Source organism: Coregonus lavaretus (genome assembly GCF_964263955.1).
Source record: "Coregonus lavaretus genome assembly, chromosome: 16".
Lineage (NCBI taxonomy): Eukaryota > Metazoa > Chordata > Actinopteri > Salmoniformes > Salmonidae > Coregonus > Coregonus lavaretus.
In genome coordinates, this window is record NC_140003.1 from 15,035,869 (window position 1) to 15,062,331 (window position 26,463).

Below are 26,463 nucleotides of genomic sequence, written 5' to 3' on the forward strand. Positions count from 1 at the left end.
AGTTATAGTGGGCAGAACAAGCAAAGAGGTGGGCAGAGCCAAGCACGAGCTAGCGAGATCCTATTGGTGCGTTCTAGCAACATTTGCATATTTCCGTTAGGGAACGCCTACTATGTGAAATGCGCGTGTGCAATAACTAAATTCGCCTTTGCACTCCTTCTAAACAACGCAATTTAAAAAAAGACTTTGACAAAGAGTAAAGACTGCAAAACTTAGTCCACTCCGTTCGTAACAGATTCTAGTTTTGGGAACAGAAAACTGTATTGAGATCAAAGGTTCCATCTTCTCCCACTGCCGGCTACTGGGCTTCTCACTACCATGTGGTAGTGAGTGGAAACGCCAAACGAAAGCTTCACATTTATGCATTCGGTGAAATATCCGTCTCATTGTTCTATCTGTGACCCTCATATAGTCCCTCATATAAATAACATGTAATAATTTTGTCCCCTAGTAGTCTATATTGTATGTACGCTACACAAGCAGCAGGTAAACAAAACTGTAGGAAAATATATGTTATACGTTTTTAGTGTTTGCATTATGAGCAATCATCACAACACCCAAAACCAGCCAGATGTACCAGTGGACTGTCAGCAGGTGTGAAAGGTTGTCTTCTGCGCGCTGACTGGCGCATCTTTTTACCCAAAATGCCCTGACTTTTCCCGTCGCGCCATCTTTAGAAAACATTGTGGAAGAAGCGGTAGCTAAGTGAAGCTCGATTTCACCTTGTTGAGAATAACTACCGTGAAATATTGGCCTCAGTTGGCCAACTGAGCTAATTTGTGTAGGTAAACTCTATAATGTGTACGCTATTGTAAATTATGTCAATTTTAAATAACATTGATTGAAAAGGAAGACGGAGATCTATCATTGCTATGAGTAACCAGCTAATAACGTTAGCGAGCTAGCTAGCAGGCCACAATCCGCATGAGCACAAGTCATTACCTAGCAAGCTAGCTAGTTAGCGTGGACATTTCAGTTTGCATTGTTTACTCAACTAAATATTGACGTTATTCATTCATGTTGATAAAGCTAGCTAGTTTTTAAACTCCGTTATCTAGCCAAGATTTTGTGCAGCATGGGTTTTTCGCCAATTAATTGACTAATACGATATATTAGCCTGTAGAGGTGGGTACTATGGTTGTATTTGTAAACAACTAGCGGCCTACGCTAACTAACAGCAAAAAAAAACTTGTTTCAGCTATAAAAGTTTGATCATGGGAATCAAGGTTCAGCGTCCACGCTGCTTCTTTGACATTGGCATCAGTAACGTGCTGGGTAAGAAGGCTTAGGTTTTCCATTGGTCTTACCGTCCCGTTTATCATATCTGAAATGTAACTAAAATGTGCACTAACATGAACATGGTTTCTCTTTCAGTTGGCAGAGTTGTGGTAGAATTGTTTTCTGATGTCTGTCCCAAAACATGTGAGAACTTTCGATGCCTCTGCACAGGTAATTGACTTTCTCTTGCCTTGGTCTGACATTAGTGTACCATCTTTAAATTATGCACATATTGTCATCTCTGTTTTGATTTAAACATTACTTTCTGTGTAGGCGAGAAAGGAATTGGAAAAGGTACACAAAAACCTCTGCATTACAAAGGATGCCTATTCCACAGAATTGTGAAGGACTTCATGATTCAAGGAGGAGACTTCAGTGAAGGTATATGAAATACTTCTTAGCCTTAACCAAAGACAACAGTGGAAATGTTTTTATTTTATGAAATTCTAATATCTATATTCCTTCTGTAAATCAGGCAATGGAAAGGGAGGGGAATCTATCTATGGAGGATTCTTTGAAGGTAGGACTCTTTACAGATACTTGTGTTAAATATTCTAATCAAAACCAACCTCAAGGACTAATGTCATGTCTGTATCTCAGATGAAAGCTTCTCTGTCAAACATAACAAGGAGTACCTCCTGTCAATGGCAAACAGGGGCAAAGATACCAATGGATCACAGTTTTTCATGTAAGTCTATTGATGTTTTAATTTTTAAAAGGCCTTGCTATTATCAGTTGGTCATTCACACATCTAGCATCTTGAGTGAACCTAACCTACAAAAATATGTTTTACTCTCATTCTAATCTTCTGCTCCATTTTTTTTTATCCTGGTCTACAGAACAACAAAACCCACACCACATTTGGATGGGTAAGTATAATATTTGGACAAGCATTGCAACTTAGTTTGACCATCTGTATCTGATTGAATTGTCTTTTGATAAGAGCATGTTAGATCAATAGTGATCTGTTCTTCATTGTTATCACCTGTTATAACTTGCTGATTTTATTCTAGTGTCCATGTGGTTTTTGGCCAAGTGATCTCTGGACAAGAGGTTGTTCAGACAATGGAGAGTCAAAAGACAGATGCTGGCAGTAGACCATACTCTGAAGTGAAAGTTATGAACTGTGGAGAGCTCATTCCAAAATCGAAAGGTTTGTAGGATTATCAACATTTGGCAAGTTGTTTTAAGCTTGTCATTGCTTTAGATTGTAGATCTTGGACTCTCTTATCGTCATGATCAAAGCTTGTAAAGGTATCCTTAGCACTGGTGTTGTGTCTTCTACTATTTACAGCAAGAAAAGAAGAGAAGAAAAGACAAAAGGCCGTCTCCAGTGGCAGCGACAGCTCTAGTGACTCTGACAGTTCTGACGTCTCTTCTGAATCTGAGGGTGACTCTGATAAAGAATCCAAGAAACGGAAGAAGAGGCACAAGAAAGAGTCCAAGAAGAAGGACAAGAAACAGAAGAAGAAAGATAAGAAAGGGTTTGTACCGAAACTGTTTTAATGTGCTTCATAGCATGATAACTCCCACAACAGCCTTCATGAAAGCATAGGTTTGAAGTCTGGTCTGTAATGTCTGTAGGTCTGAGCTCGGCAGTGGTGATGAGAAAGAGGAAGAGGTTACGTCTACGGTACGACCAGAGGAAATCCCTCCTATCCCAGAAAATAAGTTCCTTATGAGGAGAAGTCCTCAGCAGCAAAAAGAAGAGTCTGGAAAGGAGAAGGAAAAAAAGAGTGAGAGGGAAAAGCCTAGGGAGAGGTGAGTACATGGACAAGACGGAACAACATTCCAGTTCATTCTGAACCTTTACAACTGGGAGCTATATTCATTTAGATACATTTTTGTTTGTTTTGTTGCAGAATGTTTAATTGTCAGTCAGCACATAAGAGGAAACTTCTGATGACAAGATCAGGCAGGACGATTAAAGGCAGAGGTCCAAGAGTAAGTGCACTGTCAAACAAGTACAGTACTATCATACAGTTTCTGAAAAACAAGGATCTAGAAAGTTCATGTTAATTGAATCTTTTACTTGCAGCGGTACCGAACTCCGTCACATTCCAGGTCAAGGTCAAGGGATCGTTTCCGGCGCAGCGAGACTCCTCCACACTGGCGCCAGGAGATGCAGCGTGCACAAAGGGCACCAAGAGCATCCAGTGGAGACCGCTGGATCAAGGGTGACAAGTAAGAGTCTTAACTTTTTATTGTTAATATTTGAACTGTCAGTGCTAGACTGATCAGGGTGTTAAAGTGAAAATCAGCTTATTATTATCAAATTACCTGGCTTCTCAAGTATTGCCTAATTTCTCCTATTGCCAAAAGTGATCATCAGCCAAGGGCCAGTTATTTAAGTTTTATTCAAATAGTCTTAACTTGGATTCTGTGTTTGCTGTGGGGGTGACTTCTCTCTCTATTTATGTTGTAGGGGTGACATGACAGAGGGCAGGGATGAGAGTGGCAAAGCTCCAAGAGGACGAGGGAGGAAGACTTCTGAAACCAAGCATGAAAACGCTGTTGAAAACCCCAATCAAAACAAAGAGAAGGAGAAGAAAGGTCGCTCCCATAGATCCAAGAGCAAAGAAAAGGACCCTTCTAAAACTGAAGACAAGCACAACAAACACAAGGCAAAGAAGGCCAAATCTCGAAGCCGCAGTAAGAGCAAAGAGAAAAGTGGTAGGTCCAAAAGCAGAGCGAGGGATCAGAAACATGGCAAAGGTGATGATAAGAGGGGCCGCTCAAGAAGCAAGGACAGACACCTCAATAAAGAGTCTGGAACTCAAGACCGTGATAAAAGTAAAGAACAAGCTAAACCCACTGAGGCTGACGTTAAGAACAGAAAGGAGACAAAAGGAAGAAATGGTGAGAAGCTGAGGACAAAGTCTAGAAGCAAGGAGAGGAACTCTGGAAAGGACCGAAACCGATCTAACAGCAGAAGCAGGGACAGGGGGAGACGTGCCACATCTCGAGACAAAGAGCAAGCACGGGACAGAGAGCGAGGTAGGGAGCGCAGTAAGAGTATTGAAAGACAGCACCACAGAGAGAGGGAGGACAAGAGGAGAGGTAGATCCAAGAGCAGAGAGCGGACAAGGAGTCCAGACAAGAATAAGAGCAGGGACTCGCGTAGAGGCAGGCGCTCCAGGAGTAAGAGCAATAATAGAGACCATAGCAAAGACGGTTCATCTCATCAGAGGAAGAACAAAGACAGTGAAGACACTCACAGACGAAGGAGGTCCAAGAGCAGCAACTCGGAGAATAAAGGGAAGGACAGAAGTAGAAAGAGCCCCGTCTCCAAGAAGAAAAGGGACGGCAGCACAGAAAAGGAGTCCTCTCACAAGTCCAAAGATACAGGGAAAAGCCCTGAGCGGAATCAAAAGGCAAAGAGCCAAGAGAAGGATAAAAACCACAGCAAGAAAAAGAAGTACAGCTCCAGCTCAAGTTCTGATAGTGATTAGTCCACTAAATGTTCATTCTTGTCCCATCCTTGAACATAAAAATGAATGCGCTGATGCCTAATAATATGTGAGGTTCTGCTGTAGACCTATTTTAGACACTTGTTAGATATCACAATATATCCAATTCTGGAATATTTGTACAAATTAAGATTTCATAAGATTTGACAGCGGCTAAAAGCCATTTTATGTTTGTTTATTTTTTATTCGCTGTCACACTAATGACAAATGTTGGTAATGTAATGTGCATTAATGGTCTGGAGTAAGGAAGTGACTGAACAGGTCAGTGTTGGAAGGAACATTTGTCAGGTTTTATTCAAAAAATTATCTTTCAGTCTGGTCTCGTACTGAGGGGACGTGATTCCATTGTGATAATTATAATGGAAGGGATGAGTTTGATGTCTTTCTGGCCTTTATGCCTGACTCAAGTACTATTACATGGATACATCACCAGTATGACTAATCATATGGTTATCTTCAACATTTTGATGGTTCGAATTACCAAGTCTCATTATGTCACAGAACATACTGTAAGTGCAACATATAAAATGGTTTTGTAAAAATTCTTATCTTCACCTTTTAGTATTTTCACTGAAATTTAAGTGGAGATGTCAGGAGAGAAGGCTCAATTTGACTTGAAAGGCTGATAAGAGCACAGACATTTTGTGAAATGATTGGGGTGTTAGATGCGTATACCGTTTAAATATTTTTTTACCTGTTTCAGGGAACCAGAACTTTTTTCCTGACCTCAGTCTCAAATGAGTTTTGTATAATTGTATGCATTTTTGTTAGTATTTTATGTTCAGATTTTCCCCCATTACATCTTTCAAATTGTTTAAAATTCCTCACCAGGGTAATGTGTAAATACATTGCTGTGAAGTTCCACCATGTTAGTTCATACTAGGTGTTGCATTCCTGGCATGACTTTCGTTTAAACTATAAATGAAAACCACTGGCTTTGTAAAAACTGGCCAAATTCAATATTCCCTAATGAAACATGTTTTAAAATAAAAGGATATGGTTAAAATGTTTGTTTTATTGGCTATAGATTGTTTATCATAATGTTTCACAGAGGGGTGACAACTGATATAGAGATAACATTGACACATCACATTTTAATCTGGGTGAATCATATATGTATTAAAATGAAACCGTTGAACTACACTACCAGTTTTAGAACACCTACTCAAGGGTTTTTCTTTATTTTTTACTATTTTCTACATTGTAGAATAATAGTGAAGACATCAAAACTATGAAATAACACATGGAATCATGTAGTAACCAAAAAAGTGTTAAATGAATCAAAATATATTTTATATTTGAGATTCTTCAAATAGTCACCCTTTGCCTTGATGACAGCTTTGCATTCTCTCAACCAGCTTCATGAGGTAGTCACCTGGAATGCATTTCAATTAACAGGTGTGCCTTCTTAAAAGTTAATTTGTGGAATTTCTTTCCTTAATGTGTTTGACAAGGTGGGGGGCGGGTATACAGAAGATAGCCCTATCTGGTAAAAGACAAAGTCCATATTATGGCAAGAACAGCTCAAATAAGCAAAGAGAAATGACAGTCCATCATTACTTTAAGACATGAAGGTCAGTCAATATGGAAAATTTCAAGAACTTTGAATGTTTCTTCAAGTGCAGTTGCAAAAACCATCAAGCGCTATGATGAAACTGGCTCTCATGAGGACCGCCACAGGAATGGAAGACCCAGAGTTACCTCTGCTGCAGAGGATACATTCATTAGAGTTACCAGCCTCAGAAATTGCAGCCCAAATAAATGCTTCACAGAGTTCAAGTAACAGACATCTCAACATCAACTGTTCAGAGGAGACTGTGTGAATCAGGCCTTCATGGTCGAATTGCTGCAAAGAAACCACTACTAAAGGACACCAATAAGAAGAAGAGACTTGCCTGGGCCAAGAAACACAAGCAATGGACATTAGACCGGTGGAAATGTGTCCTTTGGTCTGGAGTCCAAATTGGAGATTTTTGGTTCCAACCGCCGTGTCTTTGTGAGACGCGGTGTGAGTGAATGGATGATCTCCGCATGTGTATTTCCCACCGTAAAGCATGGAGGAGGAGGTGTTATGGTATGGGGGTGCTTTGCTGGTGACACTGTCTGTGATTTATTTAGAATTCAAGGCACACTTAACCAGCATGGCTACCACAGCATTCTGCAGCAATCTGGTTTGGGCTTAGTGGGACTATCATTTGTTTTTCAACAGGACACCTCCAGGCTGTGTATGTGCTATTTTACCAAGAAGGAGAGTGATGGAGTGCTGCATCAGATGACCTGGCCTCCACAATCCCCCGACCTCAACCAAATTGAGATGGTTTGGGATGAGTCGGAAAAGGAAAAGCAGCCAACAAGTGCTCAGCATATGTGGGAACTCCTTCAAAACTGTTAGAAAAGCATTCCAGGTGAAGTTTTGATGTCTTCACTATTGGCGCACTGAAAAGACCACAATCATCCCTCTCGGTCAGTCAAGAACTTGTGACTTTTTTGTGTGTGAAATAAATGACAAAATGGGGGTATATCATTAATGCTTAGGAAATTATAATGAATTCCATTGGTTTATTGTTTTTCTAATCATGCTTTACCTGACCATGTTGCTCTTTTCAACAGATGTTTACCATGTGAATCCAAGTCTTTTCTTGGAATGCTGAATATCACATGTCTCATTCAGCTCTTTGACGTCCTGAGATCTACTGCCGACGTAATTGGGCATCTGGACACCAGTGTTATCTTGAACCAAGTAACTTGGTCTCACTCCTCCAAAGATGGGGCCAAGACCACCTCCAATTCCCTCCCTGGCAGCTTTGCGGAGTGGGTAAGTATTTCTCTTGGCCTCAGTGGCTGTATCGATCACATTCTTTGCATACTGCTGGAACTGCTTCTCCTCCACAGCAATGAGCTCTGCATTTTTGGTCTCGAAGTCCTGTTGTTGTTTTCTTATGTGCTGTTCCTTGGCACGTTTTTCAGCCTGAACAGCAAGATTTGATAAATGAAATCTGATGTTGCTTCATTAAAAGTATAGCTGTTGCTGACACATTCCACTACATGTGTCAATAGCTGACATATCAACAATTATCAAGAAATGTAATCATGGAAAGGCTAATCAAATCCAAGCTCACCATTTGATGAATGTAGACGTCTTGTAAAGTTCTTCCATCCTCTTTCATTTTCTGTGCCTTCAGGTGTTGTTTTTCAATAAATATTCTGTCCGCTTCTTTCTTGGCATAAAGCATGTCAAGGGCTTTCTCGTGGTGTTCTCTTTCCTTCTGCTCCTGTTCTTGTTTCTGAAAAAACGAAGCCAGTGTCATTGTGATAATAGAACACGTTTTTTGTAACATATAGGCCGGCATATTCATTGATAAATAGTTTAATTTTGTGAGAATAATATTTTGAGCTCCCGATTGTCCCCTTGCTTGTGGTAGGGTGCACATGCCATACCATGGCTTCTCTGTGTGAGGCAATGGAGTCCAGCATAGCCATCCTCTTGTCATCTTTCTCCTTCTGCTGCTGTGCCTGTCTGGCATCCCGTTGAGCAATAGCCTTGGCGATGAGTTCCTCATTGTCCGTCTGCTCCTGCTGTTGTGCAGCCAGTTTATTCATGATCCTCTCCCTGTGCATTTGGACCTCTCTTAGGAGGGAAAATAGGCTTAGAAGATCTATGTCCATGAGACTTCCAGAATTGTAAGACCACTGTTGACTAGTGATGCCACAGCTATGCCAATTTCTTATTGTGGGACTTCAAATGTTTTCTCGAACTGTTTACTTTCTCCTAATAGGTCTACTCACCTGAACAGCTCTTCCTCTTTGTCTTTCCTCAACTTCACCATTTTCTGTTTTGCATTTGCAAAAAGCCCCCTGCGCTCCTCCTCCATCTCTTGCTTTTGTGCCTCTATTGCTCTAATGATATCTCTGTTAGAGAGATGCTCCTTTAAATACGAATGCAGGATTAATTAATACACCCACATGAATCTTGTGTAATATTGCTCTAGTGAGCGAGACATCTGAACATTGATACCTTACCATGTGAGCTGTCATGATGTTTCTCTTCTGCTCCTCTTTCTTTTGCTCCTGCATGCCTTGCTCCCACAGAAACATATCTTTTAGTCGCTGGAGTTCCTCTGCCTCTTTCTTGTCTTCCAGCTTCTCCCGTTCTCTATCCATCTCATGTTCCTTTGCCCTAATAGGGGGAAGAGACCATTCATCATACTAAACCGTTGAGAGCATTCAGTCTATTCTATATGGACTACATTTTAAATTCATTTGACTCCATGTTAGAGTATATGGTAGTCTATGATATAGATATTCAATTCGATAACTGCTGCCAGGTTGTTAGGCTTCAGTGAGACTTACTGCTGTTTTAAGTCCTCTGCTGTGGCCTGGCTGTCAAGCTTCCTCTGCAAAGCTTTCTGCTGCTCCTTTTGCAAGGCTTCTTCCTCTCTACGCTTACTGATAGCCATGATTTTCTTGTCCACATCTTTGGAGGTATCCTGCTTTCTCTGCTTCAGTTCTATCTGGGCCTCTCTTTCCTTCAGGACCTCTGTCAGCAAGAGTGCACTCTGGAAGAAATAACAATATTGCATTTATTCAATTTAACTCAGAAATCCACATTATAAAGAACACAGCACGTCTTCAGATGAAAAAAATCATTGCAGAATACTATTTTAAGTTATAACATAATAAGAAATACAAACATGAAATCCTTTCACACGATCAGTCTCGTAGTACTGTTGAGTTTTGGCCTTTTCAATAGCTTCTTTCCTCTTTTGCGCCTGATATTTAGCCTCCTCAATATCCATCTGTTTCCTCTCCTCTTCTTCTAATTCCTCCCGAATCTTCTTTGCCTCCAGTTTCTGTTGTCTTTGTCCCTATAAAGTGAATAGCACATTTTACTCAAGTAGGTTGTGTATTGTTTTTAGCCTAATGTTTTGTATGAGACTGTGATCCTGAGGCTGCCTGTGGGCACATGCACATATTAAGAAATGTATAACAGGTACCATTATGCATTATGGTAAAAACAAACAAACAAAGATACTTACAGCTATTGTGTTAGACCAGAATTTCACCACCTCCTTGGACCTCAGGTGCATAGCCTCTCGTTGTTTGGACGCCTCCTTTAGACTCTCGTTGTATTTATTCCCTTGATTCAAACTACCTTGAATTCGGAGCCATTCGACTTTGGGCAAAACAGTGACTTGTCGAAGATCTGGTGGTTGCCTTGCTTCATTTTTTTCCTCAACTGCTTGCACTGATAATAGGAGAAACGAAAGGAAAAAACAACAATGGTATGGTTATGGTATAACAATGTTGTTATGCTGTGGTAGGCTATGCATAGATATTGCTTAAACATTTTTACCATGAGCAAAATATTCAATATTATCTACAGTAACGTTACAAACCCATACATGCGTCAAGAGAGCAAGGAAACGAATAGGCTACGCAAGTAGCTAAAGTAGCTAGTCAAACACACTTTTTTTGCTGGACCCACTCCTTCGACCATACTGGACAACAGACGCAGTTGCCATTTGTTCTGAATGTATCTTGGTTTCAATCGTATGAACAAAAAGAGCATTCAGAGCACACAGAAAGTTGCATGGCAATTTTCTTGTTGTCTCTAGACAGTTTTACAACTTCGTTGTGTAAAAATTCGGATTTGACGGAATGTTTTCTGTAGGATTGTATCCAGTAACGATGGACACATTTGTTGCAATGTATCCTAGCAACGCTTTGCTGCCAGAGACCAGTTGCGGAGAGCTGAGACCTAGGAACATACAGAGACCAATCAGAACACGAGTGATCGAAGAACCGCTGTCACACGTCACAAAGTAACGAGTAACAAAAAGTGAAATTCCACTGTTTTTTACATTTTATTTATTTATTTTAATTATTAACAACAAATCAATACAAAAAGTACATGGGGAACACAAGTATACACCACCGGTCAAAAGTTTGGACACACCTACTCATTCAAGGGTTTTTCTTTATTTGTACAATTTTTTACATTGTAGAATAATAGTGAAGACATCAAAACTATGAAATAACACATATGGAATCATGTAGTAAACAAACAAGCGTTAAACAAATCAAAGTATATTTTATATTTGAGAATGTTCAAAATAGCCACCCTTTGCCTTGATGACAGCTTTGCACACTCTAGGCATTCTCTCAACCAGCTTCACTTGGAATGCTTTTCCAACAGTCTTGTAGGAGTTCCCACATATGCTGAGCACTTGTTGGCTGCTTTTCCTTCACTCTGCTGTCCGACTCATCCCAAACCATCTCAGTTGGGTTGAGGTCGGGGGATTGTGGAGGCCAGGTCATCTGATGCAGCACTCCATCACTCTCCTTCTTGGTAAAATAGCCCTTACACAGCCTGGAGGTGTGTTGGGTCATTGTCCTGTTGAAAAACAAATGATAGTCCCACTAAGCCCAAACCAGATGGGATGGCGTATCACTGTAGAATGCTGTGGTAGCCATGCTGGTTAAGTGTGCCTTGAATTCTAAATAAATCACAGACAGTGTCACCAGCAAAGCACCCCCACATCATAACACCTCCTCCTCCATGCTTTACGGTGGGAAATACACACACAGAGATCATCCGTTCACCCACACCGCGTCTCACAAAGACACGGCAGTTGGAACCAAAAATCTCAAATTTGGACTCCAGACCAAAGGACACATTTCCACCAGTCTAATGTCCATTGCTAGTGTTTCTTGGCCCAAGCAGGTCTTTTTTTTATTGGTGTCCTTTAGTAGTGGTTTCTTTGCAGCAATTCGACCATGAAGGCCTGATTCACACAGTCCCCTCTGAACAGTTGATGTTGAGATGTGTCTGTTACTTGAACTCTGTGAGGCATTTATTTGGGCTGCAATTTCTGAGGCTGGTAACTCTAATGAACATATCCTCTGCAGCAGAGTTAACTCTGGGTCTTCCATTCCTGTGGCGGTCCTGATGAGAGCCAGTTTCATCATAGCCCTTGATGGTTTTTGCAACTGCACTTGAAGAAACTTTAAAAGTTATTGAAATCTAAAGTAATGATGGACTGTCGTTTCTCTTTGCTTATTTGAGCTGTTCTTGCCATAATATGGACTTGGTATTTTACCAAATATGTCTGTCTTCTGTATACCACCCCTACCTTGTACCAACACAACTGATTGGCTCAAACGAATTAAGAAGGAAAGAAATTCCACAAATTAACTTTCAAGAAGGCACACCTGTTATTTGAAATGCATTCCAGGTGACTACCTCATGACGCTGGTTGAGAGAATGCCAAGAGTGTGCAAAGCTGTCATCAAGGCAAAGAGTGGCAATTTGAAGAATCTCAAATATGATTTGTTTAACCCTTTTTTGGTTACTACATGATTCCATATGTGTTATTTCGTAGTTTTGATGTCTTCACTATTATTCTACAATGTAGAAAATAGTAAAAATAAAGAAAAACCCTGGAATGAGTAGGTGTGTCCAAACTTCTGACTGGTACTGTATATATAAAGAATATACAAAGGATATTTGGGCTAGGGGGTACAATATCACATTACACAAGGACCTTAAGGGACATACACACATTTATAATTCTAACAGATTTTTGTTGGCAGAATATTTAATTGTCTTAAAATATAGTTCCATTTCTTTTTGCAAGGTAAGAAAATTTGGTGTTTTGTTTGTAAATGTACATTTGTGAATATGAAATTTGGCAAAAAGAATAATGAAATGAATTACATAAAATTGTTTCAACTTATTTATATTGTAAGTAATGAATCCAAGCAGTCATCTCTCCATAATAGTGTAAAATCTTCATAAATGTGTTCAATTATAAATATACTGATGTCTTGCCACAGATTCCTTACATGAAAACAATGCCAAAAAAGATGCAACACTGTTTCTGTGGTTGTCATTACAAAAGGTACAATTTGAATTTGTTATTTTTTTACTTCTTCATATAGTTGTTGGCAGGATAATATTTATGAATAATTTTTTTTAAAAACGTCCTTAACTTTGTTAATAAGTAGGTATGTGTGTGGCAACATCCAAACTTTTTTCCAACAGATATTATCAGTAAAACCATTCCTGTACGAAAGACTATTGAGAGTAAATATTAGTTCATCATAGGAGAGCTGTAGCGCCGCCCACTGGTGATGTGGAGCAGAGCATGCTGGGCGATGTCTGAGGAGAAGGAAGTAACTAGAGAAAGTACACAAGCCGTGATAAGTTCCAGCCATCTGCTGCGATTACCTTTAGTTAGCATTCTTTGTTTTAGCCAAGGCAAGTGTGCATCCTTCAGAAATAACCACACACTCTTGGTTAACTCAATTGTCAAGCCATACACTGTGCTGTGCCGTTACTGCTGTGAATCATCGTCATTAAACAACATCAACTGGAATTCCACCGGTCTGTCATCTGTGCCCTTACAAGCACCTGGGAGAGAACACATAGTGCTAAGTAAAACCTAAACCTACAGAATATACAGTCCACCAAGTCCTCAACTCAATTCCAATAAGGCATGACATATAACATCCTGTTGAAACAAGGCTGGTATAGCTCTATTGTTGTTGAATGGACTAAAAGAAAAACTAATCTTTCTTACGGTCAACAGGGTTAATTGTAGATATGTTCTGAGGGTCAGGTCTTGACAGGTTCCTGAATAATAAAGCAACTCCTGAGGGAATGGCATCTAAAACAATTGCAAAATCTTTAGGTGTTACAGGGATCTTGTAAAGTGATAAGAATTCCTTATAATTAAGTAAAAGACCCTCTGCATTTACAAGTTGGCTCACCAATAGGATATTATTTCGGAACCAATATTCTAAAAACAAATAAGTATTTTTATACAATATGTCCCGATTATTCCACATATATCTGTGTGGAGAAAAATTATGCTTATAAATTAAGGACCATGACAAGAAAACCTGCCGATGAAAAGCAGAGAGTGTCACTGGAACTTTGCAAACCAACATTCTACATGGGAAAATACAGCAAAGATTGTCTGGACGCAATACAGATGTAAAATGAATGGCTATGGATTCTGAATTGTAGCCTACTCAGATGTGATTTGGTGTAATGTTATTCAGTTTGATTATTATTTCTTGGCTTTTGCAAATGTTTTTCATTAAACATATTTTTATGGAGAAATTTGTCATCAATGTGGCCTGTGATATTCCTAGATTAATTAAGTTGTTTTACATTTCACAAATTTCTGTACATATATTAACGTGCTCTATTTTATCTGCTGATGGTTACATTGTATTTCATATGCTTGCCTACATGTATTGACAATTCAAATAGCTAGATATGTATTCAAGATAATACACAGACCACTTATTTATTTTATTTCACCTTTATTTAACCAGGTAAGCCAGTTGAGAACAAGTTCTCATTTACAACTGAGACCTGGCCAAGATAAAGCAAAGCAGTGCGATAAAAAAAACAGAGTTACATATGGGGTAAACAAAACATAGTCAAAAATACATATACAGTGTGTGCGAATGTAGAAAATTATGGAGGTAAGGCAATAAATAGGCCATAGTGCAAAATAGTTACAATTTTGTATTAACACTGGAATGATAGATGTGCAAATAGAGATAATGGGGTGCAAATTAGCAAAATAAATAACTATATGGGGATGAGGTAGTTGGACGGGCTAATTATAGATGGGCTGTGTACAGGTGCAGTGATCGGTAAGCTGCTCTGACAACTGACGCCTAACGTTAGTGAGGGAGATAAGAGTCTCCAGCTTCAGAGATTTTTGCAGTTCGTTCCAGTCATTGGCAGCAGAGAACTGGAAGGAATGGCGGCCAAAGGAGGTGTTGGCTTTGGGGATGACCAGTGAGATATACCTGCTGGAGCGCAGACTACGGGTGGGTGTTGCTATGGTGACCAGTGAGCTAAGATAAGACAGGGATTTGCCTAGCAGTGATTTATAGATGACCTGGAACCAGTGAGTTTGGCGACGAATATTTAGTGAGGGCCAGCCAACAAGAGCGTACAGGTCACAGTGGTGGGTAGTATATGGGGCTTTGGTGACAAAACGGATGGCACTGTGATAGACTACATCCAATTTGCTGAGTAGAGTGTTGGAGGCTATTTTGTAAATGACATCGCTGAAGTCAAGGATCGGTAGGATAGTCAGTTTTACGAGGGCATGTTTGGCAGCATGAGTGAAGGAGGCTTTGTTGCGAAATAGGAAGCTGAATCTAGATGTAACTTTGTATTGGAGATGCTTAATGTGAGTCTGGAAGGAGAGTTTACGGTCTAGCCAGACACCTAGGTATTTGTAGTTGTCCACATACTCTAGGTCAGACCCGCCGAGAGTAGTGATTCTAGTCGGGTGGGCGGGTGCAAGCAGCGTTCGGTTGAAGAGCATGCATTTAGTTTTACTAGTGTTTAAGAGCAGTTGGAGGCTACGGAAGGAGTGTTGTATGGCGTTGAAGCTTGTTTGGAGGTTTGTTAACACAGTGTCCAATGAAGGGCCAGATGTATACAAAATGGTGTCGTCCGCATAGAGGTGGATCCGAGCGTCACCAGCAGCAAGAGCAACATCATTGATATACACAGAGAATAGAGTAGGCCCGAGAATTGAACCCTGTGGCACCCCCATATAGAATCCCAGAGGTCCAGACAACAGGCCCTCCGATTTGACACATTGAACTCTATCTGAGAAGTAGTTGGTGAACCAGGCGAGGCAGTCATTTGAGAAAAAAGGCTATTTAGTCTGCCAATAAGAATGCGGTGGTTGACAGTCGAAAGCCTTGGCCAGATCGATGCAGACAGCTGCGCAGTACTGTCTATTATCGATCGCGGTTATAATATCGTTTAGGACCTTGAGCGTGGCTGAGGTGCACCCATGACCAGCTCGGAAAAAACGGATTGCATAGCGGAGAAGGTACGGTGGGATTCGAAATGGTCGGTGATCTGTTTGTTAACTTGGCTTTCAAATACTTTCGAAAGGCAGGGCAGGTGGCTTAGTGGGTAAGAGCGTTGTGCCAGTAACCGAAAGGTCGCTGGTTCTAATCCCCGAGCCGACTAGGTTGAAAAAATCTGTCGCTCTGGATAAGAGCGTCTGCTAAATGACAAAATAAAAAAAGGATGGATATAGGTCTGTAACAGTTTAGATCTAGAGTGTCACCCCCTTTGAAGAGGGGGATGACCGCGGCAGCTTTCCAATCTCTGGGGATCTCAGACGTTACGAAAGAGAGGTTGAACAGGCTAGTAATAGGGGTTGCGACAATTTCGGCAGCTAATTTTAGAAAGAAAGGGTCCAGATTGTCTAGCCCAGCTGATTTGTAGGGGTCCAGATTTTTCAGCTCTTTCAGAACATCAGCTGTCTGAATTTGTGTAAAGGAGCGGCGGGGGGGGCATGTTGCAGCGGAGGGTGCAGAGCTGGTGGCCGGGGTAGTGGTAGCCAGGTGGAAAGCATGGCCAGCCGTAGCAAAATGCTTGTTGAAATACTCGATTATTGTAGATTTATTGGTGGTGACAGTGTTTCCTAGCCTCAGTGCAGTGGGCAGTTGGGAGGAGGTGCACTTATTCTCCATGGACTTTACAGTGTCCCAAAACTTTTTAGAGTTAGTGCTACAGGATGCAAATTTCTGTTTTAAAAAGCTTTTTCTTTCCTAACTGATTTTGTATATTGGTTCCTGACTTCCCTGAAAAGTTGCATATCGCGGGGGCTGTTCGATGCTAATGCAGTACGCCACAGGATGTTTTTGTGCTGGTCAAGGGCTGTCAAGTCTGAGGAGAACCAGTGGCTATATCTGTTCTTAGTTCTGAATTTTTTGAATGGGGCATGCTTATTTAAGATTGAAAATGTAGTTGGGGTTGGACATTTCTGGTGGCCTTCCTAAGCCAGGATTCAGACACTGCTAGAACATCAGAGTTGGCGGAGTGTGCTAACGCAGTGTATAACTCAAACTTAGGGAGGAGGCTTCGGATGTTAACGTGCAAGAAACCAAGGCTTTTACGGTTACAGAAGTCAACAAATGATAATGCCTGGGGAGTAGGAGTGATACTGTGGGCTACAGGGCCTGGGTTAACCTCTACATCACCAGAGGAGGAGTAGAATAAGGATACGGCTAAAGGCTTTAAGAACTGGTCTTCTAGTGCGTTGGGTACAGAGAAGAAAAAAAAGGGGCAGATTTCCGGGCGTTGTAGAATAGATTCAGGGCATTATGTACAGACAAGGATATGAGTACAGTGGAGGTAAACCTAAGCGTTGGGTAACGATGAAAGAGATAGCATCACTGGAGGCACCGATTGAGTCGGTCTCCGCGTGTATGGGGGGTGGGACAAAGGAGCTGTCTACGGCAGGTTGAGCTGGGCTGGGGGCTCTACAGTGAAATAGTACAATAAGAAATAACCGAAACAGCAATAAGCAAGGCATATTGACATGGGTTAGAGACATAAAGCAATCACAGGTGTTATTCGAGAGAGCTAAGACAACAGCTGGTAATGGCGACAAAGTTTGGGCTGAGGCTAAACATAAACAGCATGCGGTACTGTATAAAGGAACAGTCCAGCAGGCATCAGCTGTATAGCTGAGTTATCATAAGGTCCGGTGAACAGCAATAGGAGAGTTCGGAGGTAGTTTGGGGGCTGCTACAGCACTGGCGAGCAAGAGGCCCGGCTTGCGTGTGCTAGCGGGCCGGGGATAGCAGATGGATCTTTGTGGTCGACGTGGTAACGGGAAGCCTGTTGAAACCAGATCAGACGATTTCATCGGCAAACAAGTCGTGTTGGATCGGCGGGGCTCCGTGTCAACACTAGGAGGTCCCGTCCAGTTGACAGAGAGGTAGATAGCCGGGAGATGGACCTGGCTCGAGGCTAGCTCAAGGCTAACTGGTGCTTGCTAAGGGGCAATGGTAATTAGCCAACAACAACAGCCATTTGGTTGCAGCTAGCTGGTTGCGATGATCCAGCGCTAGGGTCCAGTAATTCCGCCAGAAAATCTAATATGCAGGCCACGGACAATGGTGAAGACAAGAACAGTGGCTAATAGCAAGTAGCCATTCGGTTGCAGCTAGACTTGTTTCAGCTTAAGGTTCTTGATAAAAGTTATAAAGAAATAATATAATCCTTTCCACGTTGGGTGAGGCGGGTTGCAGGAAAGTATATTTAGTTAAAGAATGAAAAGTAAAAATTTTGAAATATATACCCAAAAAAATATTTTTTTAATGGCTTGCGTGTGCTAGCAGGCCGGGGATAGCAGATGGACACAGAAAAAAACACGACCGCACTGCTACGCCATCTAGATAAATAATTTCAGCTAAGTAATGTAAGTGCATAGATCAGCTACGTGCATAGATCAACAAACTGCATAGCCATAGAATGACTGGGTAAAGCAGGGTTTCCCAAACTCGGTCCCCAAGGCGTGCACGTTTTGGTTTTTGACCTAGAACTACTCAGCTGATTCAAATAATCAACTAATCATCAAGCTTTGATCATTTGAATCAGCTGTGTAGAGTTAGGGCAAAACTCAAAACGTGCTCCCCTTGGGGTCCCGAGGACCGAGTTTGGGAAACGCTGGGGTAAAATTAGGCATGATGTTTCACACTAGAGCTCTATTCCAAGTAATGAACAGAGAAGGGCCTGTCATGTGATAGTCTAATTGAGGCGCTTGAGTCAGGTGCTTGACTGTGTCTGATAAATTAGGAAACCTATCACAGACTTTGAAAGCTGGCTCATTAAATTTGAACTAATATTCTTGAGAAATCAATTACAATTATATTATGTTTAGGAAGGGGGGGGGCTTGCACATAAATTAAAATGTTCTTCAGTTTTAAAAAATATTTTCATTTTAAACACATAGTCAGCAGAATTGTATCACTACTGTACACCATTGCCAGGTGATGATTGCATAGTATTTCTGGTCCAACAAGTTATAGCAAAGTCATTTCTGTGGTTATAGCAAAGACGGGAGATGAAGTGAGACATTTCACTCGCTGTTTTTTTCTGGTTCATATACATGAACGAAGTAGACCAGATGCTAATGCGGTGGTGCCACCCTTTAAGCAGACCGGAACTGTGACAATTTTCTTCAATGGTAAACGGCCTGAGTGGGACATCTTAATTTATTCACCATTGCTGTAGCCTATCTATGCTTCTCTATCTATGGCCTCTCCTTATTGTTCCAGCATCCACGTCAGAAAACTGGAGATGAGAAGAGGCGGGTTTACTTTGAATGGGGCAGTCCTTATCCAATCATTCAAAACCAACTGAACTGAGATCCTTTCAGTGTCTGTCCACCATCAGTTTACGTAAAGGTACTCATTAATCTGTGAAATTGTCCGCAACTGTTGAGAGAACAGCAAAATGGCCCCAATATCCATCAAAAGCATTTTAATCAGTGAAAGTGTTGATCCTTGTTGTAAGAAGATCCTGCAAGAAAATGGAATCCAAGTTACGGAGAAGCAAAACATGAGTAAGGATGACTTGATTGCGGAGATCAAGGTAAGGGTTTACATATTTTCCTAATTTTGGATGCATTCCTCGTATTAAACATTTCAGGCATGACATGCATTTTTGTTGCACGATGTATTTCTATAAAAGTATTTCTAAAATGTGCAACCATTTCACAGTTGGTATCAAATTTATAATACGGAAATGTATATCGCGTTTGGTTGAATAACCTCATCAAAAGTGTCTCTGAAGTAACATGCAATGATTTCCGCGTTTCATACAACAGATTATTATTTGAATCCGTTGCAGTTTAGTTGATAAAAGCAAGGTCTTGCTTGTGCGTTCCTGTCCTGTGGTGTCCCTCACTAGTACCGCCTTCTTGGGAATCTGATGCAACTGCGCCAGAGATTTACAGGTTTCCCTCGTTTGGCCGACTATTAAAAACACTAGGATCACATTTAGACCGGGGTTTTCTATCTGTTTTACCTAGTACTTTCAACATTTTGGGCTATACATCAATTACACCAGCTCAAAGGCTGCTAATATTTGGCTTGCCTTCCTCATGATACCATGTGATGCCCAAATCAATCATTTCAATGTGTTTGATGCATGCACAAATTACAACTATAAGGTCATTCCTAACCTCTTCAAACTACTCCAATGAACAACAGATAATTCTGCCATGCAATGTCACTATGCAAGTCATATTTTTTCTGTTAATTCACTCTCCAGGACTATGATGGCCTTGTAGTTAGATCTGCAACAAAGGTGACAACTGATGTCATCAATGCTGCTAGTAACCTCAAAATCGTTGGAAGAGCTGGGACAGGTGTTGACAACGTGGATGTAGATGCTGCCACCAAAAAGGGCATCATTGTCATGAAGTACGTTTTCAAAATAAGTGTAATTCAAAATAAGTTTTAATGCAGCGCCTATGTCTAAATCAAATCACCACAGATCTGGCTTTTCCCTAAACATTAGACTATTGTGTAAATTCTCTTCTAGCACACCAAGTGGCAACACTATCAGTGCTGCAGAGCTGACATGTACCCTTTTGATGAGCCTCTCAAGGTAAGACACTACAACAGATACAGAATACCTCTCTGCATATTTCATGGTTAGACATTGCTTTGCACTATACAGTGCACTCGGAAAGTATTCAGAACCCTTGACCTTTTCCACATTTTGTTACGTTACAGCCTTATTCTAAAATTGATTACATTAAATTTTCCTCATCAATCTACACACAATACCCCATAATGACAGTAAAAACAGGTTTAGAATTTTTCAAATTTATATTTAAAAAATATATACAGTACCAGTCAGAAGTTTGGACACACCTACTCATTAAAGGGTTTTTCTTTATTTTTTACATTGTAGAATAATAGTGAAGACATCAAAATTATGAAATAACACATATGGAATCATGTAGTAACCAAAAAAGTGTTAAACAAATCTAAATATATTTGAGATTGTTCAAAAAGCCACCCTTTGCCTTGATGACATCTTTGCATTCTCTCAACCAGCTTCACCTGGACTGCTTTTCCAACAGTCTTGAAGGAGTTCCCACATATGCTGAACACTCTCATCCCAAACCATCTCAATTGGGTTGAGGTCGGGGGATTTGTGGAGTTCAGGTCATCTGATGCAGCACTCATCTACCTTGTCACAACACAACTGATTGGCTCAAACGCATTAAGAAGGAAATCAATACCACAAATTAACTTTTAACAACGCACACCTGTTAATTGAAATACATTCCAGGTGACTACCTCATGAAGCTGGTTGAGAGAATCCCAAGAGTGTGCAAAGCTGTCATCAAGGCAAAGGGTGGCTATAAAATATATTTTGATTTGTATAACCTTTTTTCTTTTTGGTTCCATATGTGTTATTTCATAAACTCAGCAAAAAAAGAAACGTCCTCTCACTGTCAACTGCGTTTATTTTCAGCAAACTTAACATGTGTAAATATTTGTATGAACATAACAAGATTCAACAACTGAGACATAAACTGAACAAGTTCCACAGACATGTGGCCACCAGCTGCATTAAGTACTGCAGTGCATCTCCTCATGGACTGCACCAGATTTGCCAGTTCTTGCTGTGAGATGTTACCCCACTCTTCCACCAAGGCAAGTTCCCAGACATTTCTGGGGGGAATTGCTCTAGCCCTCACCCTCCGATCCAACAGGTCCCAGCCGTGCTCAGTGGGATTGAGATCCGGGATCTTCGCTGGCCATGGCAGAACACTGACATTCCTGTCTTGCAGGAAATCACGCACAGAACGAGCTGTGTGGCTGGTGGCATTGTCATGCTGGAGGGACATGTCAGGATGAGCCTGCTTTGTCATTATGGGGTATTGTGTGTAGATTGAGGGATTTTTAAATATTTTTTGTATCCATAAGACTGTAACGTAACAATGTGGAAAAAGTCAAGGGGTCTGAATACTTTCCGAATGCATTGTCCTTCTCATACTTTTACAGAAAAGTTTGATTTAACATTCAAAATCATTATCTTCCTAGACATGTGCCACAAGCAGCCATGTCCATGAAAGCAGGGAACTGGGATCGTAAAAAGGTAGAGTATTTTGGCTTCCCTCATTAGGAGTTTCATTTTGACACACAAAGCAATTACTGTCGCGTGGTCTAACCCAGTGTTCAACCAGTCATCACTAATCAAATCTGATCTTTAAATCTGTGGAGTCTCACGCTCATCAGAGACCTGGATCAAAGTTGTGTTAATGATTTCGCAGTTCATGGGTGCAGAGATGTACGGCAAAATACTTGGAATAGTTGGACTTGGAAGAATTGGAAAGGAAGTTGCCACCAGAATGCAGTCCTTTGGCATGAAGGTCGGTTCAAAATCCTGTGAAAAGCAAAAACGATCTTTCAAAGCTGCCTACTGTAGTATTTAGACAATAATACTAACTGAATTTGCTTTCGACAGACCATCGGCTATGATCCAATCACTCCTCCTGAGGTGACTGCTACCTGGGGGGTGGAGCAGATGTCCCTGGAACAGCTGTGGCCCCAGTGTGATTACATCACCGTCCACACGCCCCTCATGCCTTCTACGGCTGGTGAGTTTTACGGAAGTGTCATGTTTGTTTTACTGGAGGGAGAACATTGCTTTTCCACGTGAGGTATAGTTATTGTTTCTTCTAGGACTACTGAATGACACCTCATTTGCTAAGTGCAAGAAAGGTGTAAAGGTTGTGAACTGCGCACGCGGGGGCATCATCGACGAGGATGCTCTCCTCAGAGCTTTGGAGTCTGGACAGTGTGGAGGGGCTGGCCTCGATGTTTTTGTTGAGGCAAGAATACCACATTTAAACCACAAATATATTCAGTTCCATTTGATATTACTTGTCTTCCCGTCGATTGACGCTCACTTACATCATGGTATTCCATTCTTTCCCAGGAACCCCCAAAGAACCGTGCTCTGGTGAACCATCCCAATGTGATTAGCTGTCCTCATCTGGGTGCCAGTACAAAGGAGGCCCAGGCACGCTGTGGACAGGACATCGCTCTGCAGATCGTGGACATGGTGATGGGCAAGGGCCTGGTTGGAGCAGTGAGTTCTACTCTCTTCTATTACAGTCAAGCAAAGGCCTATTGGTGACTGATTCTAATGGGTTCTTTCTTTTGGTTTCAGTGTTGCAATAGCGAAACTCTGCTTTCAGACCTTGAAAACAATGTAACCCTCAATTGTTCACGAAGTATTCTAATGATACAGTTTCATTGCAAGAATGTATATTCAACATTGAGTCATACTTGGGAATACAATTAGTTAGTCTTCCACATGAAGTGTAGTGAAACCGGTTGACTTAATTGTGAAATTTCATGGGCAAAAACAATGCAGCCCAATTCAATAGATCTTCTTGATTATCTTTCTGAGTCCCTCATTCCAAAATGAAGCACAAACCACATTTAATAGATCACATTACATGTGTTATTGTGTGTGTGCGCAGGTGAATGCCCAGGTTTTGGCAAGCACATTCTCCCCCGAGTCTCACCGGTGGATCAAACTTGGAGAGGCCATAGGAGTAGTGCTGAAATCATGCACCACCTCTAAACAGCCCTTCAGCCAAGTGCAAATCACAACTCAAGGTAAGCACTGCAAGGCATTAGACTGTCCTAATATCCTTCAATTGCTTAATTTTCTCTGAAACTGCTGATCAGGCTTGATAAACTCAGCAAAAAAAGAAACGTCCCTTTTTCAGGACCCTGTCTTTCAAAGATAATTCGTAAAAATCTAAATAACTTCACAGATCTTCATTGTAAAGGGTTTAAACACTGTTTCCCATGCTTGTTCAATGAACCATAAACAATGAATGAACATGCACCTGTGGAACGGTCGTTAAGACACTAACAGCTTACAGACGGTAGGCAATTAAGGGCACAGTTATGAAAACTTAGGACACTAAAGAGGCCTTTCTACGGACTCCGAAAAACAACAAAAGAAAGATGCCCATGGTCCCTGCTCATCTGCAGGAACATGCCTTAGGCATGCTGCAAGGAGGCATGAAGACTGCAGATGTGGCCAGGGCAATAAATTGCAATGTCCGTACTGTGAGACGCCTAAGACAGCGCTACAGGGAGACAAGACGGACAGCTGATCGTCCTCGCAGTGACAGACCACGTGTAACAACACCTGCACAGGATCGGTACATACGAACATCACACCTGCGGGACAGGTACAGGATAGCAACAACAACTGCCCGAGTTACACCAGGAACGCACAATCCCTCCATCAGTGCTCAGACTGTCCGCAATGGGCTGAGAGAGGCTGGACTGAGGGCTTGTAGGCCTGTTGTCTGGTGAGGTCCTGCCTTACATCACTGGCAACAACGTCGCCTATGGGCACAAACCCACCGTCGCTTGACCAGACAGGACTGGCAAAAAGTGCTCTTCACTGACGAGTCGCGGTTTTGTCTCACCAGGGGGGATGGTCGGATTGACGTTTATCGTCGAAGGAATGAGCGTTACACCGAGGCCTGTACTCTGGAGCGGGATCGATTTGGAGGTGGAGGGTCCGTCATGGTCTGGGGCGGTGTGTCACAGCATCATCGGACTGAGCTTGTTGTCATTGCAGGCAATCTCAACGCTGTGTGTTACAGGGAAGACATCCTCCTCCCTCATGTGGTACCCTTCCTGCAGGCTCATCCTGACATGACCCTCCAGCAAGACAATGCCATACTGCTCGTTCTGTGCGTGATTTCCTGCAAGACCGGAATGTCAGTGTTCTGCCATGGCCAGCGAAGAGCCTGGATCTCAATCCCACTGAGCACGTCTGGGACCTGTTGGATCGGCTAGGCCCCCCCCCCCCAGAAATGTCCGGAAACTTGCAGGTGCCTTGGTGGAAGAGTGCGGTAACATCTCACATCAATAACTGGCAAATCTGGTGCAGTCCATGAGGAGGAGATGCACTGCAGTACTTAATGCAGCTGGTGGCCACACCAGATACTGACTGTTACTTTTGACCCGCCCCTCCCTCCCCCCCATTGTTCAGGGACACATTATTCAATTTCTGTTAGTCACATGTCTGTGGAACTTGTTCAGTTTGTCTCAGTTGTTGAATCTTGTTATGTTCAAACAAATATTTACACATGTTAAATTTGCTGGAAAGAAACGCAGTTGACAGTGAGAGGATGTTTCTTTTTTTGCTGAGTTTAGATGAAAAGATTAAGCGGAAAGCCTGTGTCAACATTACATAACCAGTCTTCTCAGATCAGTGATCATAAGGGAAAGGAGACAATGGATGCCATTCAAGCACACAGGTATTAGAGGAAGATGGTGTTGTGCTCTTTGGTTTGTCTCTCCCTGGTGGTATAATTGTGTGTCATGAGAGTGGGCTGTCTGGAAATGCAAACTGAACATGGTTTATTTTTGTTTTTATTCTCACGAACTAGGAGACTGCTTGAAAGGATCCTCTGGTTACATGACTCCAGCAGTAATGGTTGGATTACTTACTGATGGGTCCAAGAGTTGCCCCAATCTGGTCAATTCACTGACCCTGGCCAAGGAATCTGGAATCACGGTAAAATGGCCCCCATTGACCCTTGGCTAAAGGTCATATTCTGTTAATGACCTATCTTGTGTAATGTATTAATGTTGTCTTGTGTAACATAAATAAATCTTATCTGAGATTGATGACTTTGTTTTTAAATCTCAGGTAACCAGAAACCACAGTAAGGGTCTGACTCAAGGTGCATGTGAGGTGGAGATCTCTTTCAATGGCTCCAGCTACAGAGCTACTGGTTGTGTCCAGGGAGGAGTACCAGTCTTGTTGGAGCTGAACCGCAGCGTGTTCCGACAGCCTGTCTCTCTCACTGGCAATCTGCTGTTCTTCAAGGCCTCTGCTTCTCCTCAGCTCCTGCCCGCTGTGACCGGTGAGAAAAACATTTTTCACATTGTAACCTCATGATTGAATAATCAAGATCATAGGGTCATCTTTCATCTATGCAGCACGAGGTAAGCCATGTATAGCCCTTTTCTTTTCTACTTGAATGATTTCTTTTTTCAGTATGCTGTCTTAACCCATACTTTTTCTGCCTTTTCCCATCAGGATGTGTTTACACTGAACTAGCACTTGACAGCAAGCTACTCTCTGGCTGTAAATGTCAGATGACCAGGATAACTTCACTTATTTTAAACTGACTGTCTCCCACTCTTTCCTCAGGTTTGCTGGCCACGGTAGGAGTGGAAATGGAGTCATTCAGTGCCCCTGCAGATCGTAGTGGAGATCAGTGGTATTGTGTGGGGTTATCCTCTCTCTTGGGTGACCTTGGTGCTTTAAAACCTTTAGTGAAAGAAGCAGGCCAGCTCTCTGTGTAAATAACAGTGAGATAGCATTGTTACAATGCTGAGAGTCCAGTAGAGCATTCCAATGTCAAAAAATCTAACCACTGATTATCTAAGTCATCTAAATGGTTTATCTTGGCTTTTTAGCATTGCAATACTTGGTTTACAATACGAACACATAGAAGTTACTAAAAATGCACTTCTGTCATTTCAATTGTAGAGATGCTGGCTATACTTAGCATTTAATAAACATCTGTTACATTATTACACTTGTTTTATATTTTGTTGTATTCTCTATTTGGCCGTTTTTGCTGAATGTTCTCAATGTCGACACACCAGGAAGAGGGTAGCTGAAATGGCGAAACAAAAAAACAACCCGTCTAAACTGACCAATAAACTCCTATGCATTTGCTGTGCACCCTAGGTTTCTATGATGACTAACCTATTACTAGTATTTGGTATTCCCTTGGGTGCAATAAAGATGAAATCTGTGTGTAAAAGACTACCAGCCTCTTAGGACTTT

General features: G+C 41.6%; 3 protein-coding genes across 4 annotated transcripts; 2 read left to right on the plus strand and 1 right to left on the minus strand.

Annotated features, from left to right (window-relative positions):
• The first annotated feature begins 669 nt into the window (after positions 1–669).
• On the plus strand, positions 670–5,748 carry LOC311143745 (peptidyl-prolyl cis-trans isomerase G-like). Of its 2 annotated transcripts, none has more exons than XM_084179620.1 (13): positions 670–781; positions 1,199–1,275; positions 1,375–1,449; positions 1,552–1,659; positions 1,754–1,798; positions 1,879–1,966; positions 2,118–2,147; positions 2,292–2,431; positions 2,573–2,762; positions 2,863–3,039; positions 3,141–3,222; positions 3,317–3,462; positions 3,704–5,748. In XM_084179620.1, the coding sequence occupies exons 2-13, from the start codon at positions 1,215–1,217 to the stop codon at positions 4,728–4,730; spliced, it is 2,169 nt and encodes a 722-aa protein (XP_084035746.1). In that variant the 5' UTR covers positions 670–781; positions 1,199–1,214; the 3' UTR covers positions 4,731–5,748. The 2 variants fall into 2 exon arrangements, with proteins under 2 accessions (XP_084035746.1, XP_084035747.1); XM_084179621.1 differs by having other exon boundaries at positions 672–785.
• Positions 5,749–7,362: 1,614 nt separating this feature from the next.
• Positions 7,363–10,270, minus strand: LOC311143480 (cilia- and flagella- associated protein 210-like; the record flags this gene model as incomplete). The annotated part of the gene is made up of 9 exons (XM_084179307.1): positions 7,363–7,716; positions 7,868–8,032; positions 8,187–8,376; positions 8,535–8,674; positions 8,769–8,925; positions 9,099–9,304; positions 9,440–9,613; positions 9,785–9,993; positions 10,216–10,270. 9 exons carry the CDS (start codon positions 10,268–10,270, stop codon positions 7,363–7,365), a joined length of 1,650 nt encoding a protein of 549 aa, XP_084035433.1.
• Positions 10,271–18,921: 8,651 nt separating this feature from the next.
• On the plus strand, positions 18,922–26,207 carry LOC311143577 (D-3-phosphoglycerate dehydrogenase-like). Its single transcript, XM_084179429.1, has 12 exons — positions 18,922–19,188; positions 19,870–20,021; positions 20,143–20,208; positions 21,660–21,714; positions 21,890–21,988; positions 22,084–22,216; positions 22,302–22,450; positions 22,558–22,710; positions 23,108–23,246; positions 25,049–25,176; positions 25,312–25,528; positions 25,819–26,207. Exons 1-12 carry the CDS (start codon positions 19,051–19,053, stop codon positions 25,971–25,973), a joined length of 1,584 nt encoding a protein of 527 aa, XP_084035555.1. The 5' UTR covers positions 18,922–19,050; the 3' UTR covers positions 25,974–26,207.
• The last annotated feature ends 256 nt before the right edge of the window (positions 26,208–26,463 follow it).

Coding starts and splice junctions, on each gene's coding strand:
- LOC311143577 (XM_084179429.1), top strand. CDS start 19,051: ATGGCCCCAATATCCATCAAAAGCATTTTAATCAGTGAAAGTGTTGAT. Junction 22,217..22,301: donor CCTCATGCCTTCTACGGCTG/GTGAGTTTTACG, acceptor TGTTTCTTCTAG/GACTACTGAATGACACCTCA. Junction 25,529..25,818: donor GCTCCTGCCCGCTGTGACCG/GTGAGAAAAACA, acceptor CTCTTTCCTCAG/GTTTGCTGGCCACGGTAGGA.
- LOC311143745 (XM_084179620.1), top strand. CDS start 1,215: ATGGGAATCAAGGTTCAGCGTCCACGCTGCTTCTTTGACATTGGCATC. Junction 2,148..2,291: donor CCCACACCACATTTGGATGG/GTAAGTATAATA, acceptor ATTTTATTCTAG/TGTCCATGTGGTTTTTGGCC. Junction 3,040..3,140: donor AGGGAAAAGCCTAGGGAGAG/GTGAGTACATGG, acceptor GTTTTGTTGCAG/AATGTTTAATTGTCAGTCAG.